At 40.2% G+C, this 17565-nt stretch overlaps 1 protein-coding gene across 1 annotated transcript in view; it reads left to right on the top strand.

Moving 5' to 3' along the window:
- The window catches only part of COL9A3 (collagen type IX alpha 3 chain), a 73721-nt gene that overhangs the window by 2949 nt on the left and 53207 nt on the right, over window positions 1-17565 (top strand). Inside the window, exons 2-8 of the mRNA XM_070744236.1 lie at window positions 2925-2993; window positions 8753-8788; window positions 11415-11486; window positions 12874-12927; window positions 16591-16626; window positions 17097-17120; window positions 17325-17378. Coding sequence (XP_070600337.1) covers window positions 2925-2993; window positions 8753-8788; window positions 11415-11486; window positions 12874-12927; window positions 16591-16626; window positions 17097-17120; window positions 17325-17378 — 345 coding nt within the window. The remainder of the gene's footprint in view (window positions 1-2924; window positions 2994-8752; window positions 8789-11414; window positions 11487-12873; window positions 12928-16590; window positions 16627-17096; window positions 17121-17324; window positions 17379-17565) is intronic.

Here is a 17565-nt window from a genome sequence, read left to right as displayed (position 1 = left end):
AATACTTATAATACTAATAATACTAATTGTTGTTGTTGTTATTATTATTATTATTATTATTATTATTATTATTATTATTATTATGTCAATACAACACAGCAAACGAGATCACAATGCTGGATTTCGTATTTCATCACCAGTCGGGCGCTTCCCAAGCACCTAGGACTGCGTGATGTAGCGGTGAATTATGTTTGCCGATCCCAGTGAAGCGGCCTTTTGCAATTGACAGATGGAGATTTTGTCAATTCCGATGGTTTTCAAATGTCCGCTGAGATCCTTTGGTACTGCGCCCAGCATGCCAAATACCACTGGGACCACTTTCACTGGCTTATACCAGAGTCGTTGCAGCTCGATTTTTAGATCTTTGTATTTCACTAATTTCTCTAGCTGCTTCTCCCCAATTCTGCTGTCTCCTGGGATTGTGGTCGATGGTCCGTACTTTCTTTTTCTCCACGATCACAATGTCTGGTGTGTTATGCTTCAGAATTCGGTCAGTCTGAAATCGGAAGTCCCATAGTAGTTTTGCTTGCTCATTTTCGACCACTTTTTCGGGCTTATGATCCCACCAGTTCTTTGCCACTGGTAAATGGTAGTTCTGGCACAAGTTCCAGTGGATCATCTGTGCCACAGCATCATGTCTATGCTTGTAGTCAGTCTATGTGATCTTTTTGCAGCAGCTGAGTATGTGATCGATTGTTTCATCTGTTTCTTTACAGAGTCTGCACATTATTATTATTATTATTATTATTATTATTATTATTATTTATTAAATTTGTATGCCGCCCCTCTCCGTAGACTCGGGGCAGCTCACAGCAATAGTAAAAAAACCAATAACAATGTACAATACAAATCTAATATTTAAAAATCTAAAAACCCATAATTTAAAAAGACATACACACAACATACTATACATAAACTATATAGGCCTGGGGAAGATGTCTCAGTTCCCCCATGCCTGACGGCAGAGGTGGGTTTTAAGAAGTTTATGAAAGGCAAGGAGGGTGGGGGCAATCCTAATCTCTGGGGGGAGCTGGTTCCAGAGAGTCGAGGCCGCCACAGATAATAATAATAATAATAATAATAATAATAATAATAATAATAATAATAACAACAACAACAACAACAACAACAACAACAACAACAACAACAGAGCTGGAAGGGTCCCACAGAGTTGGCCTTCTCCGGGTCCCATTGACTAAACAATGTCGGTTGGCGGGACCCATGGGAATAGCCTTCTCTGTGGCGGCCCCGGCCCTCTGGAATCAACTCACCCCAGAGATCCGAACAGCCCCGACCCTCCTTGCCTTCTGTAAAATGTTGAAGACTCACCTCTGTTGCCAGGTGTGGGGATGATTAAGCCCCTTTTTGCTGTTTTTTCTGAGCTCTGTATAGGGTTGAGTGTGTATGATTGTGTGGTTCATGATTTTATGATACTGATTATGTTATATTAAATGTTTTTTAATTAACTTTTTAAAAAATTTAACATTAGATTTGTACTGGGTTGTATTATTGCTATGTTGTGAGCCACCCCAGAGGCGTACAAATCTAATAAATTTTATTATTATTATTATTATTATTATTATTATTATTATTATTATTACCTTGGAGGTCTTCTAGTCCATCCCCCTGCTTAGGCAGGAAACCTTCCACAACTTGAGACAAATGGTTATCTAACATCTTCTTACAAACTTCCTGTTGTGGTTAGCTCTGGCCCTGCTCCTGCCCCAAGGACTGTGGATGTGGGGGAGACATCCACATGCTGCAGGCCTGTTTTGCCCCCGGTGGAATCTGATGATGAAGGCTCCTCCGACCAAGAAGACATGAGTGACAGGGAGGAGGAGAGTGTGGCAGACAGCTCAGAAGGAGATCAATTATCTAGCTCCTCCTTGGATTCAGAACAAGAGTTAATGATACAGCCACGCATGCGGAGAGCGATGCATAGGACGCAACAACTAAGAGATTATTATCAAAGAAAATGAGGCCACCTGTGGTTGGGTGGGGCTGTGGTAATTAGTGAGGCTGCTATAAATAGCAGCCTGTGGGTTTGGCCATTGTGGAGGATTATCTGATCCTTGTGTTTCGGGACTGCTTTACTGACTTTGACCTTTTGTGTGCTGATTTTTTCCCGCCTTGAAACTAAACCAGGGCAAGGTGTGTTTCACTTTGTGAAAGAAGAAGGACTGTAAATTGCCTCACAGCTGCAAGCTAAGTATCACAGAACTGATAAGGGACTTGTACAAATTACCAATTTGTTTGGAGACCAGTGCTCTTTGCTATACCAAAAGAGGGCTTAGGTTAAGTGAATTTTCACTATAAAGAACATTGTTTTGAATTGTCAAACGTGTGTGTGTGTCTGAAATTAGTACCTGTGAATTTTTGGGAGTATTCTACCAGAGAGCCCGACAGAACACTTCCAGTGTTGTAAAATGAAGTACGACTCCCTTAACCGCTTTGCTTAGCAATGGAGCTCCTTGGTCTCCGTGGTGGTTCTAAGTTGAGGACTACATGTAGTGGGTGACAGAGCATTTAAAAAGAGAATGCAGGATTACAGGCTAATTCTGCCGATTTCCAGCAGTTCGATTCTGACCAATTTAAAGTTGACTCAGCCTTCCGTCTTTCCGAGTTGGGTAAAATGAGGACCCAGATTGTTTGGGGCAATACACTGACTCTGTAAAACCACTTAAAGAGGGCTGTAGAGCCCTGTGAAGCGGTATATAAGTCTAAGTGCTATTGCTCTTTAAAATTGTAGGTTCATTTCCAAAGCGAAACAGCTCCAAAGAAGAAAACCCAATTCACTAGAGGGAGAGAGAACGGGTTGCAATGAATTTCAATTCTGATCGGAATGTTAAGAGCCTGAATATTTTGCACTGGTTTCAAACGGTGGCTTTCTTCTGATCTGAGGCTTCAATTTTCCTCTCTTCCAGAGGCCAGGATCACGGGGATTGCCTGGACCACGAGGCCCTCCTGGGTCACCTGGCAAGGATGGCATTGATGTAAGTATCAAGGCGGACAGAGTTAGTTTAGGCTAGAACCTGAACGGGGTAGATTCTAGTGGTGATACAGAAGTACAAATTTATGTCATTTTTATTCTATATTACATATTTATGTATTAAATTATTATGTTTTATTCTATGTCTGTAGTATTTTACCTTACTCCCGTTTTTAATTTGTTTGTTTATAATTTTATTAGTAATATTTATTTATTATTTATTTATTTATCTAATTTGACTTCTGTTCCACCCAATCCCGAAGGACTTGGGGCAGCTTACTATAACATAAAAAGGTACAAAAATTTTCAAATCCTCGGAAAAGAAGAGGACGCCAAGGCCAGTCAGCCAAACAAGACATTGATTGAACTCCAAGTTAACAGCCAACTACCGAACTAACTAACTAACAACAGAAGTTAACAGCCAACTAACTAACTAACAACAGAAGCCACACAGGTGCGGACAACCAATTCACACTCTGCAATTCCCCCCCCAGAAACCTGGGACATAACAATGCACTACAATAAGAAAGAAGTCAAATATAAAAGTCTAAAACTATAAAAACCCCAGTTAAAAACCCACACCTCAACTCTCCAATCCACATGCATACCATTCAACACTATTCAGCCATAATAGATGTCACTTTCATGGCTCCCAGGCCTGCCAGCAAAGTAATTTGAACCTGTATATGGATATGGCCTCTAGCAGTGATGGGGGACCTTTTCGGCACTGAGTGCAACCGGAACATGCTTGCATGCATGTGCATATTCATGTGCCAGAGCACCTGAAACCCAAAGACCTGCTGGATGGTGCATGCATGCCTATTTGGGGGGCATTTTTGGCTGTTTTGGGGCATTTATGGCCTGTTTTTGGCTGTTTGGGGGACTGTTTTCAAGCCATTTTTCGGACCATTTTCTGGCTGTTTTTCGGTGCTCCAGCTGGCTGGCATACACCTGTGTGTCACAAATCAAAAGACCAGACGGCAATGCTGTGTGTGCCCACAGAGAGGGCTCTGTATGACATAGGTTTGCCCTCACAGGCTTATAGCTCAGTGATGATGAACCTTTTTTTCTTCAGGTGCTGAAAGCATTTGCGTAGGTGCAGTAATGGGCAGCCAAACTTTTTACTGCCACACTGTGGGTATGGCTTATTTTGTGGGTGTGGTTTGATGGTCATGTGACTGGGTAGGAGCAGCTTGCCGGCCATGTGACCAGGTGGGAGTGGTTTGAACGATCATCAGAGGACAGAAGGAAAAGGGGGGACGTGATCAAAACATTTAAATATGTTAAAGGGTTACATTTTGTCCAGGAGGGAAGTGTTTTTAATAGGAAAGTGAATACAAGAACAAGGGGGCACAATCTGAGGTTAGTTGGGGGAAAATCAAAAGCAACATGAGAAAATATTATTTTACTGAAAGAGTAGTAGATGCTTGGAACAAACTTCCAGCAGACGTGGTTGGTAAATCCACAGTAACTGAATTTAAACATGCCTGGGATAAACATAGATCCATCCTAAGGTAAAATACAGAAAATAGTATAAGGGCAGACTAGATGGACCATGAAGTCTTTTTCTGCCATCAGTCTTCTATGTTTCTATGTTTCTAAGTGAATTGTTAACTCCTCGACTTACAACCTCACCAGTGTCGCTCTCTGGGGTGACAATTTGCTTCGCGTTTCCCACGCTCTCCTTCCTGGCTCGCCCCACCCTCAGGCTGGGTAGCTAGGTGAATAGAAACATAGAAGATTGACGGCAGAAAAAGACCTCATGGTCCATCTAGTCTGCCCTGTATTTTACCTTAGGATGGATCTATGTTTATCCCAGGCATGTTTACATTCAGTTACTATGGATTTACCAACCATGTCTGCTGGAAGTTTGTTCCAAGGATCTACTACACTTTCAGTAAAATAATATTTTCTCATGTCGCTTTTGATCTTTCCCCCAAATAATGGGTGCCAATCAGCTGTTGAGAAAAGAGGGGGAAGGAAATGGTCCCCCTGCAATTCCTGCCGGTGCTGGTCTCCCTGCCGCTTTCCGAGGAGAAGGAGAAGGACAGGAGGGTGAGATGGTCAGCTGGAGCTGGGCACACAGCTTCATTTATGTTGTGAGTCGCCCCAGGTCCTCGGAGAGGGGCAGCATACAAATCCAATAAATAAATAAACTTCTGCTGGTGAAACTGCGTTCCGCCCCCTCTTTCCTGCTGCCCACCGCTGTTTATGTGTGTGCTATTGCACATGTGCGGGCAGTGAAGGGCTACCAAATTTTTTACTACCACACTGTGGGCGTGGCTTATTCAGGACGCCCTGCATTTTCTTTCAACATCTTTCAGTGCAAATTGGGTGCTCTGGGGTGGAGCTACCCCACTGTGTCCCCCCCCCCCTCATCCAGTTAGCAGCCCACCCCTGTGTGCGGGTGCCTACACCCATCATTTAATGCCTGGGGACAGCGAAAATGTCCATTTCCCAACCTCTGGTGGGCCCGGTAGGCCCATTTTTTACCCTCCCCGGGCTCCAGAGGCCATCCTCCCACCTTAGAACTGTGATGCCTTAAACATGCGATGCCGAGTCCGCGGAGAGGGGCGGCATACAAATCTAAATAATAAATAAATAAATAAAATGATCTAAGTATTGCCCACAAGATCATATGCTGCAATGTCCTGCCTATCAAAGACTACTTCAGCTTCAACCACAACAACACAAGAGCACACCACAGACTCAAGCTTAATATTAACCGCTCCAAACTTGACTGTAAAAAATACGACTTTAGTAATCGAGTTTTCGAAGCGTGGAACTCACTACTGGACTCTGTAGTGTGATCCACTAACCCCCAACACTTTACCCTTAGACTATCCACAGTTGAACTCTCCAGATTCCTAAGAGGTCAGTAAGGGGCGTGCATAAGCGCACTAGAGTGACTTCCGTCCCCTGTCTTATAGTCTCTCCTATATCTCCTATATCTTCTCTACTATACCTTTATAAGCTTAATTGTATATTATTGCGTATTGGACAAAATAAATAAATAAATACTCTCCAGAAGCCAAAAATGCCTTTCCGGAGCCTCTGGGTGAGCCAAAATCAGTTGGCTGGCATGCATATACACATTGGATAATGGCTCGTGTGCCAGCAGATATGGCTCCGTGTGCCACCTGTGCCATAGGTTGGCCATCATAGCTATAGGCTAATCAATCAATATAAACCTGCCTTCCATTGAGGACCTGTATACTGCACGAGTCAAAAAGAGGGCGGGAAAAATATTTACTAACCCCTCACATCCTGGACACAAATTGTTTCAACTCCTACCCTCAAAACGTCGCTACAGAGCACTGCACACCAATACAACTAGACACAAGAACAGTTTTTTTCCGAACGCCATCACTCTACTAAACAAATAATTCCCTCAACACTGTCAGACTTTCTACTAAATCTGCACTTCTATCCTACTAGTTTTTCTCACCATTCCTTTCACCCATTTCCTCCCATGTTGACTGTATGACTGTAACTTGTTGCTTATATCCTAGGATTTTTATTAATATTGTTTCTTCATTGCTTATTTGACCCCTATGACAATCATTAAGTGTTGTACCATATGATTCTTGACAAATGTATATTTTATTTTATGTACGCTGAGAGCATATGCACCAAGACAAATTCCTTGTGTGTCCAATCACACTTGGCCAATAAAAATTCTATTCTATTCTATTCTAAATAAGTCCAGACTAGAAGGAAAAAGGTATAGAAGGTTACTTATTAAAGCGCATGATTTACAGTGCATTTTACGAAGTTCTAAGTGGACTACAATCCTTCCTTTCTCCTTTATGAGATTACCTCAGTCTACATTTCTGGAGGAGGCACCAAGAAGAGTCAATTAAATCTTCTTCCTCAGGAAAAAATAAAAAAGTCACAATTGTTTCTCTGGGACGAATTCAAGCCCCGGTTCACTTAAATTAAGGCAAAAACAAAAGCTTAATCACGAATTACTAAAACGAATGTTTAAATATATGCTCCATTCGAAAAGGCTTCTTTTGCCTTTTATCAACATGAATTAATGAAATGTTAGGAAATCTAGCACCCATCAATTTTTTTTGTAACCCTGTGGGAGGAAATAAAAATTACAGAAATATGTTTCATGAATAAGTCATTCTAGCGAAACAACACGCCACACTTTGGATAAAATAATTATTTTCTCTTCTTTTGTCATGGGCCCAGCATTGCAGAGATACAGATTAACAGGGTTGAGAGGGACCTTGCAGGTCATCTAGTCCAACCCCCTGCCCAAGCAGTAGACTGTACACCAGAGGTCCCCAAACTTGCCAACTTTAAGACTTGCGGACTTCAACTCCCAGAATTCTCCAACCAGCTAATTCTCCCAGGGAATTCTGGGAGTTGAAGTCCACAAGTCTTAAAGTGGCCAGGGTTGAAGACCTCTGCTGTACACTATTTCTGACAGATGGCAGAACAGCCTCTTCTCGAATGCTTCCAGGAATGAAGCTCCCACAACTTCTGGATACAAGCTGTCCCATTGGTTCATCGTTGTCAGAAAATTTCTCCTTATTTCCAGGTTGCAATCTCTCCTTTGTGATCCCGCTATATAGAGTGCTGGTGACACCCCATTTGCAATACTGTGTTCAGTTCTGGAGACCACACCTACAAAAAGATATTGACAAAATTGAACAGGTCCAAAGACGGGCTACAAGAATGGTGGAAGGTCTTAAGCATAAAACGTATCAGGAAAGACTTAATGAACTCAATCTGTATAGTCTGGAGGACAGAAGGAAAAGGGGGGACATGATCAAAACATTTAAATATGTTAAAGGGTTAAATAAGGTTCAGGAGGGAAGTGTTTTTAATAGGAAAGTGAACACAAGAACAAGGGGACACAATCTGAAGTTAGTTGGGGGAAAGATCAAAAGCAACGTGAGAAAATATTATTTTACTGAAAGAGTAGTAGATGCTTGGAACAAACTTCCAGCAGACGTGGTTGGTAAATCCACAGTAACTGAATTTAAACATTTATTTATTTATTTATTTTATTTATTCATTTGTCCGATACACAAATACATAGGAAGAAAAATAGACATGTAGTAATATATATAAGGGTAAAGTGAACTTGGAGGAGAGGATATATGAAAGAAAGAGAATATATATGATAAGTGAGAGAAAGGAAAGACAATTGGACAGGGGATGAAAGGCACACCAGTGCACTTATGTACGCCCCTTACTAGCCTCTTAGGAACCTGGAGAGGTCAATCGTGGAGAGTCTAAGGGAGAAATGTTGGGGGTTAGGGGTTGACACAATTGAGTCTGGCAATGAGTTCCACGCTTCGATAACTCAATTGTTGAAATCATATTTTTTATGTTTATGCCTGGGATAAACATATATCTACCCTAAGATAAACATATATCTACCCTAAGATAAACATATATCTACCCTAAGATAAACATATATCTACCCTGGGATAAACATATATCTACCCTAAGGTAAAATACAGGAAATAGCATAAGGGCAGACTAGATGGATCTTGAGGTCTTTTACTGCCATCAGACTTCTATGTTTCTATGTTTCCTTGATTAGATTGCACCCACTGCTTCTTGTCCGGCCCTCAGGTGCTTTGGAAAATAGGTTGCCCCCTTCCTCTCTGTGGCAACCCCTCAAATATTGGAACACTGCTGTCATGTCTCCCCTGGTCCTTCTCTTCACTAAACCAGCCCTGCCCAGTTCCTGCAACTGTCAATTGTTAACACTGCTCTCTTTTTTCCTTATCTTTTTAGGGAGAACCTGGGCCCCCAGGTTTACCAGGATCACCAGTAAGTATTTTTCAGTTGGAACAACATTATTTTATTGGGATGATCACAGTGAAGGGCTGCAAAAAATTTTACTACCACACTGTGGGCGTAGCTTATTTTGTGGGTGTGGCTTGCCAGCCATGTGACCAGGTGGGAGTGGCTTGACGATCATGTGACCGGGAGTTTGCCTTATATTTTGGTGAGCTGTTTAATTTTCTTGTATGGCGAATTTCCCTCTCCTATTGCTAAGGAATGCAATTAGGCCAAGTTGGCGCTTTCCCCAGATTTTGTTTATGTTTCACCTCCAAGAGAAGGATTGCTCCCTTCTGTTTGGCTTTCAGTCTATTTTTGCTTTATGCTGCCTATTGCTAATAAAGAGGGTGATTTTTAACATGAAATAGTGGACTTTGGGGTCAGTGGTTTCGCTCCGAGAGGCCGTGCACAGAACAGCCATCACCGCCATTATATTATTATTATTATTTTATTTTATTTTATTTTATTTTATTTTATAATTTAATTTAATTTAATTTAATTTAATTTAATTTAATTTAATTTAATTTAATTTAATTTAATTTAATTTAATTTAATTTAATTTAATTTAATTTAATTTAATTTAATTTAATTTAATTTAATTTAATTTAATTTTATTTTATTTTATTTTATTTTATTTTATTTTATTTTATTTTATTTTATTTTATTTTATTTTATTTTATTTTATTTTAATTTATTTTATTTTATTTTATTTTATTATATTTGATTTTATTTTATTTTTTAGATTTGTATGCCGCCCCTCTCCGCAGACTCGGGGCGGCTCACAACAAAGTGAAACAATTTACAACAAATCTAAATTACAGTTTAAAAATATTTTAAAAACCCCATTTTTTTAAACAAACATACATACAGACATACCATTCATAAATTGTATATGCCCGGGGGAGATGTCTCAGTTCCCCCATGCCTGACGACAAAGGTGGGTCTTAAGGAGCTTACAAAAGGCAAGGAGAGTATTATTATTATTATTATTATTATTAATAATAATAATAATAATAATAATAATAATAATAATAATTACATTTGTATGCCACCCCTCTCTGGAGACTCGGAATGGCTCACAACAACAAAACACAATAAAATCCAATACTTAAAAAAAAAAGTTTAAAACCCTTAATATAAAAACAGTCATAACATCCCAGACAAACCATACGTAAAATGGAAAGGCCCATGGGAATCAAGGTGGATTTTAAGGAGTTTGCGAAAGGCAAGGGTGGAGGCAGTCCTGATCTCCAGGGGCAGTAGATTCCAGAGGGTCGGGGCCGCCACAATGAAGGCTCTTCCCCGGGACCCGCCAGATGACATTATTTTGTCGATGGGACCCAGAGAAGGCCAACTCTGTGGGACCTAATCGGTCGCTGGGATTCGTGCGGCAGAAGCTGTATAAAAAGACTTGTGAATAAGTTTAAAAGGGTTTAAAATATTAGATTTATTTAAGAACTTTGTAATAATTGACTATTTATGCGAGAAGACAGGGAAAGAGGATCAAAGAACATAAGTTACTAGAAAATTGATCATACTTATGTCTGAATAGTATCCGCAGGTAATATTCACCGTATGATAAACTGATAAGTTAAAAACTAAGCTGTCAAGCAGACAGCAGGGATGGGTGGGGTTATGTAGTCTGTTTTTGTTATGTCTATGGTTTTCTCTTTCATTTCTTTTTTGCTTGCTTTGATGGTGAATGTAAAGATGTAATGATTGAGAAAATGTCCCTTTAAATGTATATATCTGAAATTTAAAAAAAAAAATTAAAAAAAAAATAGAATCTCAACACCCTTTTTATATCAATACAATATCAACTTTATTTGATTAGACAATCAACCATATCAAAGCGAGAAAAAGGACCACATCAGTCGTCATAAAACTGTGACTGGTTAAAATACAATAAAATTGGCTAAAATAGGGGGAATTTGAATAAATAATAAGTTAAAATGCAGTATAATATGCTAAAATTGAGTAGTAAAACACGAGAATATAACTCGTGCAAAGGATTATATTTAACAAATATAAGATACTGATATAAAATATTCTTAAGTGAGTTCATCTCCTTTGCATGCCACCCCAATATGTTCTATAACACATATTCTCATCTGAACAGCCCTGACTAGTGGTCTAGAAACTACATATATATTTGTACCCTGAAGAAAATATGATAATTGTTTATTACAGTCCCAGTGTATGATTTTGTCAAGTAGGGGCTGTAAATACTGAGGTCTTACTGAGGAGTATAGTTTACAATTGAGTAGCACATGTGCAATGTCTTCTATTTCTGGTGCACCGCAAATGCATGTTCTCTCAAAATATGGTACTTGGTGGAATCGTCCATATTTGACCATAGAATCTAACTGCTCAAATCTTGCTCTAGTGAGTGCTGTTCTATGGTATTGGGTCAGACCCATTGTCAGGTATTTTTCTAGTTGAAAGGCTGTTTTGTTCTTAGCTAACCATTTCAGTGACCTGCACTTAGAAAGTGCCTCAATATCAGTTTGTGCATTACTTTTTATATCAGCATAACCAAAACTGGACACAGTGTGGTCTTACGCCTTATGACCTGGTACTAATATTAATAGTGCTTGTCTCTACTTGGGTTCAGGGCCTCAAAGGATCACGAGGGAAGCCTGGGAAGAAAGGAGATGCTGGTTTGCCAGGCCTCCCTGGGGTAGATGTAAGTATTCAAGCTTCCTGTCTTTCATCGTCTTCTCTTCCCATTTCCCACAGGAGATAAATTTCTTTATGCACTGGAATAGAATAGAATAGAATAGAGTAGAGTAGAGTAGAGTAGAGAGTAGAGTAGAGAGTAGAGTAGAGAGTAGAGTAGAGTAGAGTAGAGTAGAGTAGAGTAGAGTAGAATAGAATAGAATAGAATAGAATTCTTTATTGGCCAAGTGTGATTGTACACACAAGGAATTTGTCTTTGGTGCATATGCTCTCAGTGGACATGAAAGAAAAGATACATTTGTCAAGAATCATTAGGTAAAATATTTAATGATTGTCATAGGGGTCAAATAAGCAATGAGGAAACAATATTTAAAAATCTCAAGTTTACAAGCAACAAGTTACAATCATACAGTCATAAGTGGGAGGAAATGGGTGATAGGAATGATGAGAAAAAAACTAGTAGTAATAGTAGTGCAGACTTAGCAAATAGTTTTTCAGTGTTGAGGGAATTATTTGTTTAGCAGAGTGATGGCGTTCAGGAAAAAACTATTCTTGCGTCTAGTTGTCTTGGTGTGCAATGCTCTGTAACGCTGGAGTGTTTATTATCTCCGGATCCAAAAGTGCCTTGGCACCCAATTGATGCCAAACAAATAGTTTTCCAAGTTTTCAATCTGACTTAGAACATTAACAGTTTCTTGTTGGTCTTCCATCCAAGCATAAAAAGTAGTCACACTTTACCCTGTTTCCCCGAAAATAAGACGTACCCCGAAAGTAAGGCATGTCAGAGGTTTTGCAGAATTTGCTAATATAAGGCACCCCCCTAAAATAAGGCGTAGTCAAGTTTACATACGGTACGGTGGAAAAACATACGGTACCATTCAAAGCTGTTCATAGCGGTACTGTAGTAATGTGGCGTCCCCTGCTGGCCCCTTCCATCGCTTTGTACCGTCCAGTACAGCAGACACAGTCTGCTGCTGTCTCACCGCCATTACAGTCTCCACTACAGTGCATAGACTGTAGTTCCTCTGGTGGCCGGAAGCTGCAATAGCGGGAGTATACTGTTGTACCATATAAGTACCGTTGTTTGTATGTGTGGGTGCCATACTGACAGGTAGCGTACCGTAATCAGTGTACTGTATGGTACACTTTCTTTGGGGGTGTCAGCTTTTCTGCCTGTGAATTTGTCTTATTTGAGAAATATAAGGCACCCCCCGAAAATAAGATATAGCACAACTTTTGGAGCAAAAATTAATATAAGACAGTGTCTTATTTTCGGAGAAACACGGTAGTTTAAGGAGAATGATTGTTCTTTTATTTCCAATTTTCTTCTGATTCCTATTCTCTTTAATACATCCTAATGTTCTTTCTGATGTCTTCTTCTCATTCATTCTCAGGGTTTAACAGGTTTGGATGGCCCTCCTGGGCCAGTAGGATCCCCAGGAAATCGAGTAAGTAATTATTTTATTGGTACTGAAGCTCACTATTGTGCAACTCTTCAGCTAAGGATGAGTTATCCTGAGCTGTGTCCAGCATGGACTTTTTGAAACACATTATGAAACACATTTGAGACGCACAATAATAACGTTGTTATTATTATTAAGATCTGAAATAAGATTTTTTTTTTCACTCTAGTAATTCTTTTTCCTGATTTATTGTAAGATTTTTGGCTAGTATTTTAATCTTATTGATTTTGAGACCCACCACTTTACCAAATTCTTCTATTTCATTCAATAAGAACATTCCAGATTTTCTATAAACAACATCAGATGATCACCCGCGAATGCCTGAGTTTTGTATTCCTCATTTCTTATCTTAATTCCCTTTATTTCTTTTTTTATGTCTAACCTGTTCTAGTAATACCTCTATTAAAAGGATGAAGATTAAGGGTACCAATGGATATTCCTGTCTTACTCCCTTAGATATATTAAACTTTTCTGTAAGATCTCCGTTCACCATCACACTATCTTTTGGGGTTGAATATATTGCTGCCATCGTTTTCTCAAAATTTGGTCCAAAATTCATATTTTGTATTTGTTGAATAAAAAATTCCCAATTCAAATTATCGAAGGCTTTCTGTGCATTTAAAAAAATTGGCGCTGCTTGAATAAAACAATATTTTTCAACTTGACCTGTGTGGACTTCATCTCCCATGCTGGCTAGTGAATCATGGAAGTTGATGTTCATGCAGACTGGCTGGGAAGTTCTGGGAATTGAAGTTCACAAAAGTTGGCAGAGGAATTCTGGGAGTTGAAATTCACACAGGCTGGCTGGGGAATTCTGGGAATTGAAGTTCACACATGCTGCCTGGGAATTGAAGTTCACACAGACTGGCTGAGGAATTCTGGGAATTGAAGTTCACAAAGGCTGGCTGGGGAATTCTGGGAATTGAAGTTCACACAGGCTGGCTGGGGAATTCTGGGGTAATTTGAGGAAATGAAGTCCACACATCTTAAAGATGTCAAGTTTTAAATAGACATGTGTGAAGGAACTTGTCTTTATTTATTATTTACTTACTTACTTACTTACTTACTTACTTACTTACTTACTTATTGGATTTGTATGCCGCCCCTCTCCGAGGACTCCAATTTAATTGACAGTTCCCCCAACATCCCCTAATAGGATTTCCATGGGGGAAGAGTGAACAGTAATTAAATTTCTGCAGATTAGGGGACTGAGCCCAGAGAGGTTAGGATTGGGTTGATGACTTCTTATGAGAACTGACAGCTGTCTTTAGCAACTTCCTAGTTAGAAAGTGAAATGTTCTCCAGAAGCTATTGCAAAGGAAAGCAACACAAACAATTATTTTCTAACCAGCCAAGGTCACGGGGGAAATAGACTGGAAAAAGCATGAAGCAATTAAAAAAGAAATCAACCTGTCATTTGTGAATGGATGTGAACTTTTTTTTTAAAAAAAATATCAGCCTGATTTTTCAAGGCAGGTGGGAGCTAATTACAATTTTTGCCTGCTGTACATGCAATTCTGCATAAAAGGTTGCCTTTAACAGACAATTAAAATATGGCTAGTCTTGAGCACAATGCTAAATAAATGGCAGCCTACTGCTGCTGTGCAAATAAAATGATAGTTTTATTCCTATTACAAGATTAGTAAAAACATTGCTAATCTTGAACTCAAGGCTAAATAAATGCCAAACTTTTGTTATCCAAATTGATTGGCATTGAATTAAACTGAGTTGAACTGAATTGAATACTAGGCCAAGTATGATTAGACATACAGTAATACCTCATCTTACGAACCTAATTGGTTCCAGGGGGAGGTTCGTAAGACGAAAAGTTCGTAAGACGAAACATTGTTTCCCATAGGAAACAATTTAAAATCTATTAATCCGTGCAACAACAACAAAAAAATGAAAAAAAACACCACCGCCCGGCTGTCACCTTTTGAAACAGCCTGGGGGCTTCCCAGCATCCTCCTGAACCCGAACGCCAAACCCGAACTTCCGGGTTCGGCGTTCGGGAGGCCGCCGAGAAGCCGCCCGGCTGTTTTAAAAGGTGACAGCCGGACGGCAGGGCTTCCCAGCGGCCTCCTGAACCCGAACTTTTGCCAAACCTCCAGGTTCGGCATTCAGGAGGCCGCTGGGAAGCCCTGCTGCCCGGCTGTCACCTTTTAAAACAGCCAGGGGGCTTCTCGGCGGCCTCCCGAACGCCGAACCTGGAAGTTCGGGTTTGGCGTTCGGGTTCAGGAGGATGCTGGGAAGCCCCCCGGCTGTTTCAAAAAGCAACAGCCGGGCAGCAGGGCTTCTCGGTGGCGGTGGCGGTGGGTTCGTAAGAAGAAAAAAGTTCGTAAGAAGAGGCAAAAAATTTCTGAACCCCGAGTTCGTATCTCGGGTTGTTCGTAAGACGAGGGCTTCGTATCATGAGGTACGACTGTATAAGGAATTTGACTTTTATTTCGTTGTTTTCTGAAAGCACATCTATTTTATTCAGCCCCTAAGTTTCAGTACAGTCTTGTACGCTTCTGTGCCCCAAGAGCACTTTTAAATTAGCAAAATTGAATGGATTTTGATGGCTATTCAAGTGCACAATTGAAGGCAAGCATGCGGACACGCTCTCCCAAGTTGAAATTCAGGCTCCGAAAATTTGGTCAGGTGGAAAGGAAAGGAAGTAAACTACCTGGCCCTACAGCAGATGGGAGCAGAAGCAAGGAAAATTACACTAGTTGTGACTTGTGAAAAATCACTTGAGGTGGAAAACAAGACGGCTTCAGCGGTGCAACCACTAGTTTTATCAATTCAGTCTGAACGGGAGAAATGAGTCAGTTATAAGTTGGTCATTTCCATATAATTTCCTTGCGTGCCCAAACACAAGCTTGTTTTGATTCCATTTCATAGTGTTTTCTCCCATTAATCCTCTTTCTTTCTTTCTTTCTTTCTTATTTATTTATTTATTTCCTTTCTTTCTTCCTTCCTTCTTTCCTTTCTTTCTTTCTTTTTTCTTTCTTTCTTTCCTTTCTTTCTTTCCTTCCTTCTTTCCTTTCTTTCTCTCTCTCTTTCTTTCTTTCTTTCTTTCCTTCCTTCCTTCTTTCCTTTCTTTTTTTCTTTCCTTCTTTCCTTCCTTCGTCCCTCCCTCCCTTCCTTTATTTTCTCAAGTACATGTTGGTAGTATACATAGATCTAACACAGTTTATATACATGAGATTGGTACTAATAAGACGGAAACATTAAGACAGGGACGGTAGGCACGCTGGTGCACTTATGCACGCCCCTTACTGACCTCTTAGGAATCAGGTCAAGTCAACAGTGGATAGTCTAAGTCTTCCTTCATTTCTTTTTTTCTTTCCTTCCTTTGTTTCTCTCCCTCTCCTTCTTTTCCCTCTCTCCCTCCCTTCCTTCCTTCCATTCCTTCTTTCTTTCCTCCCTCCCTTTCTTTCTTTCTTTCTTTCTTTCTTTCTATGCCTGCCTATCTTATCTCAGGGTAAAATGTAAGATATATATTAATCTGATAAAGCCGTGTCATATAGTTTGACAATAATGTTCACTGGTATAAATAAGATCTCCTTCCATTCACCTCAACCATTTCTCCAGAAGGATTATTCTTGTATCAGTGATCTTTTTAAGGTGGAGAGTACTAATTTTTGTGTTTTGCCCTCCTAGGGAAATGTAGGAGCAGCAGGATCTGTTGGGCCACCGGTAAGTGAAAAGATCCATGTCTATTTCCCCCATTAAGCAATCTAGTAAAAAATTGCATGGGAAAATCCCATTGTGGTGAAAATCCATTTAGGGTTTGGTTTAGAATAGAATAGAATGGAATGGAATGGAATGGAATGGAATGGAATGGAGAGGAGAGGAGAGGAGAGGAGAGAGCTTAAATTTAGAAAACTTGGAGCTCCGTCACCTTAAATACGACCTTAGCAGGGATGGGTGTGGGGGAGTGAGACATGGTCCTCTGTGGCCCATTTTTGCTCCCAATAGGCTGCAGGGAGGCTATTAGGCCACCAACAGCTCTTTTTTGCTCCCAAGAGGCTGCAGAGAGGAGTGGGAGATGACCGGGGGGGGGGGGGTCACACAGGCATGTGCAGGGCGCAGGGTTGGACACACGCTTTGCACCAGCTCTTCTAGAATGTGCCAATTTAATTATGCTTTTTCCTTCTCGTTTTCAGGGAAAAGGACCGGCAGGGCCACCGGTAAGCCGTTGTTTTTTATTTTTTAGGGAAAATAATAAATGTGGATTGAATTAGGGTCCTTCAAAGTGAATCGTGAAGCCATTCGGTTCTGAAGTGACCAAATAAAGACCTTGGGGCAGAACAGGGAAATTTGGAGTTCTTGCTTCTTCTTTTTTTACAAAAAGAATAAACAATAACATTTATTTGTCTTCTCTCTTTTATCAGGGATCTCCAGGCACCAGCGGTCTTCCGGGAGGAAGGGGACAGAAAGGCTCACCGGTAAGTTTCCTTCTTTTTCTTGTTTTGACGTATCCAGGACAGAATTTCATAATTCTGGTGTATAGTCTGGAGGACAGAAGAGAAAGGGGGGACATGATCGAAGCATTTAAATAGGTTAAAGGGTTAAATAAGGTCCAGGAGGGAAGTGTTTTTAATAGGAAAGTAAACACAAGAACAAGGGGGCACA

This window comes from Erythrolamprus reginae, chromosome 3 (assembly GCF_031021105.1).
Source record: "Erythrolamprus reginae isolate rEryReg1 chromosome 3, rEryReg1.hap1, whole genome shotgun sequence".
Taxonomy (NCBI): domain Eukaryota; kingdom Metazoa; phylum Chordata; class Lepidosauria; order Squamata; family Dipsadidae; genus Erythrolamprus; species Erythrolamprus reginae.
This window is presented reverse-complemented; position numbering and strand designations above follow the sequence as displayed.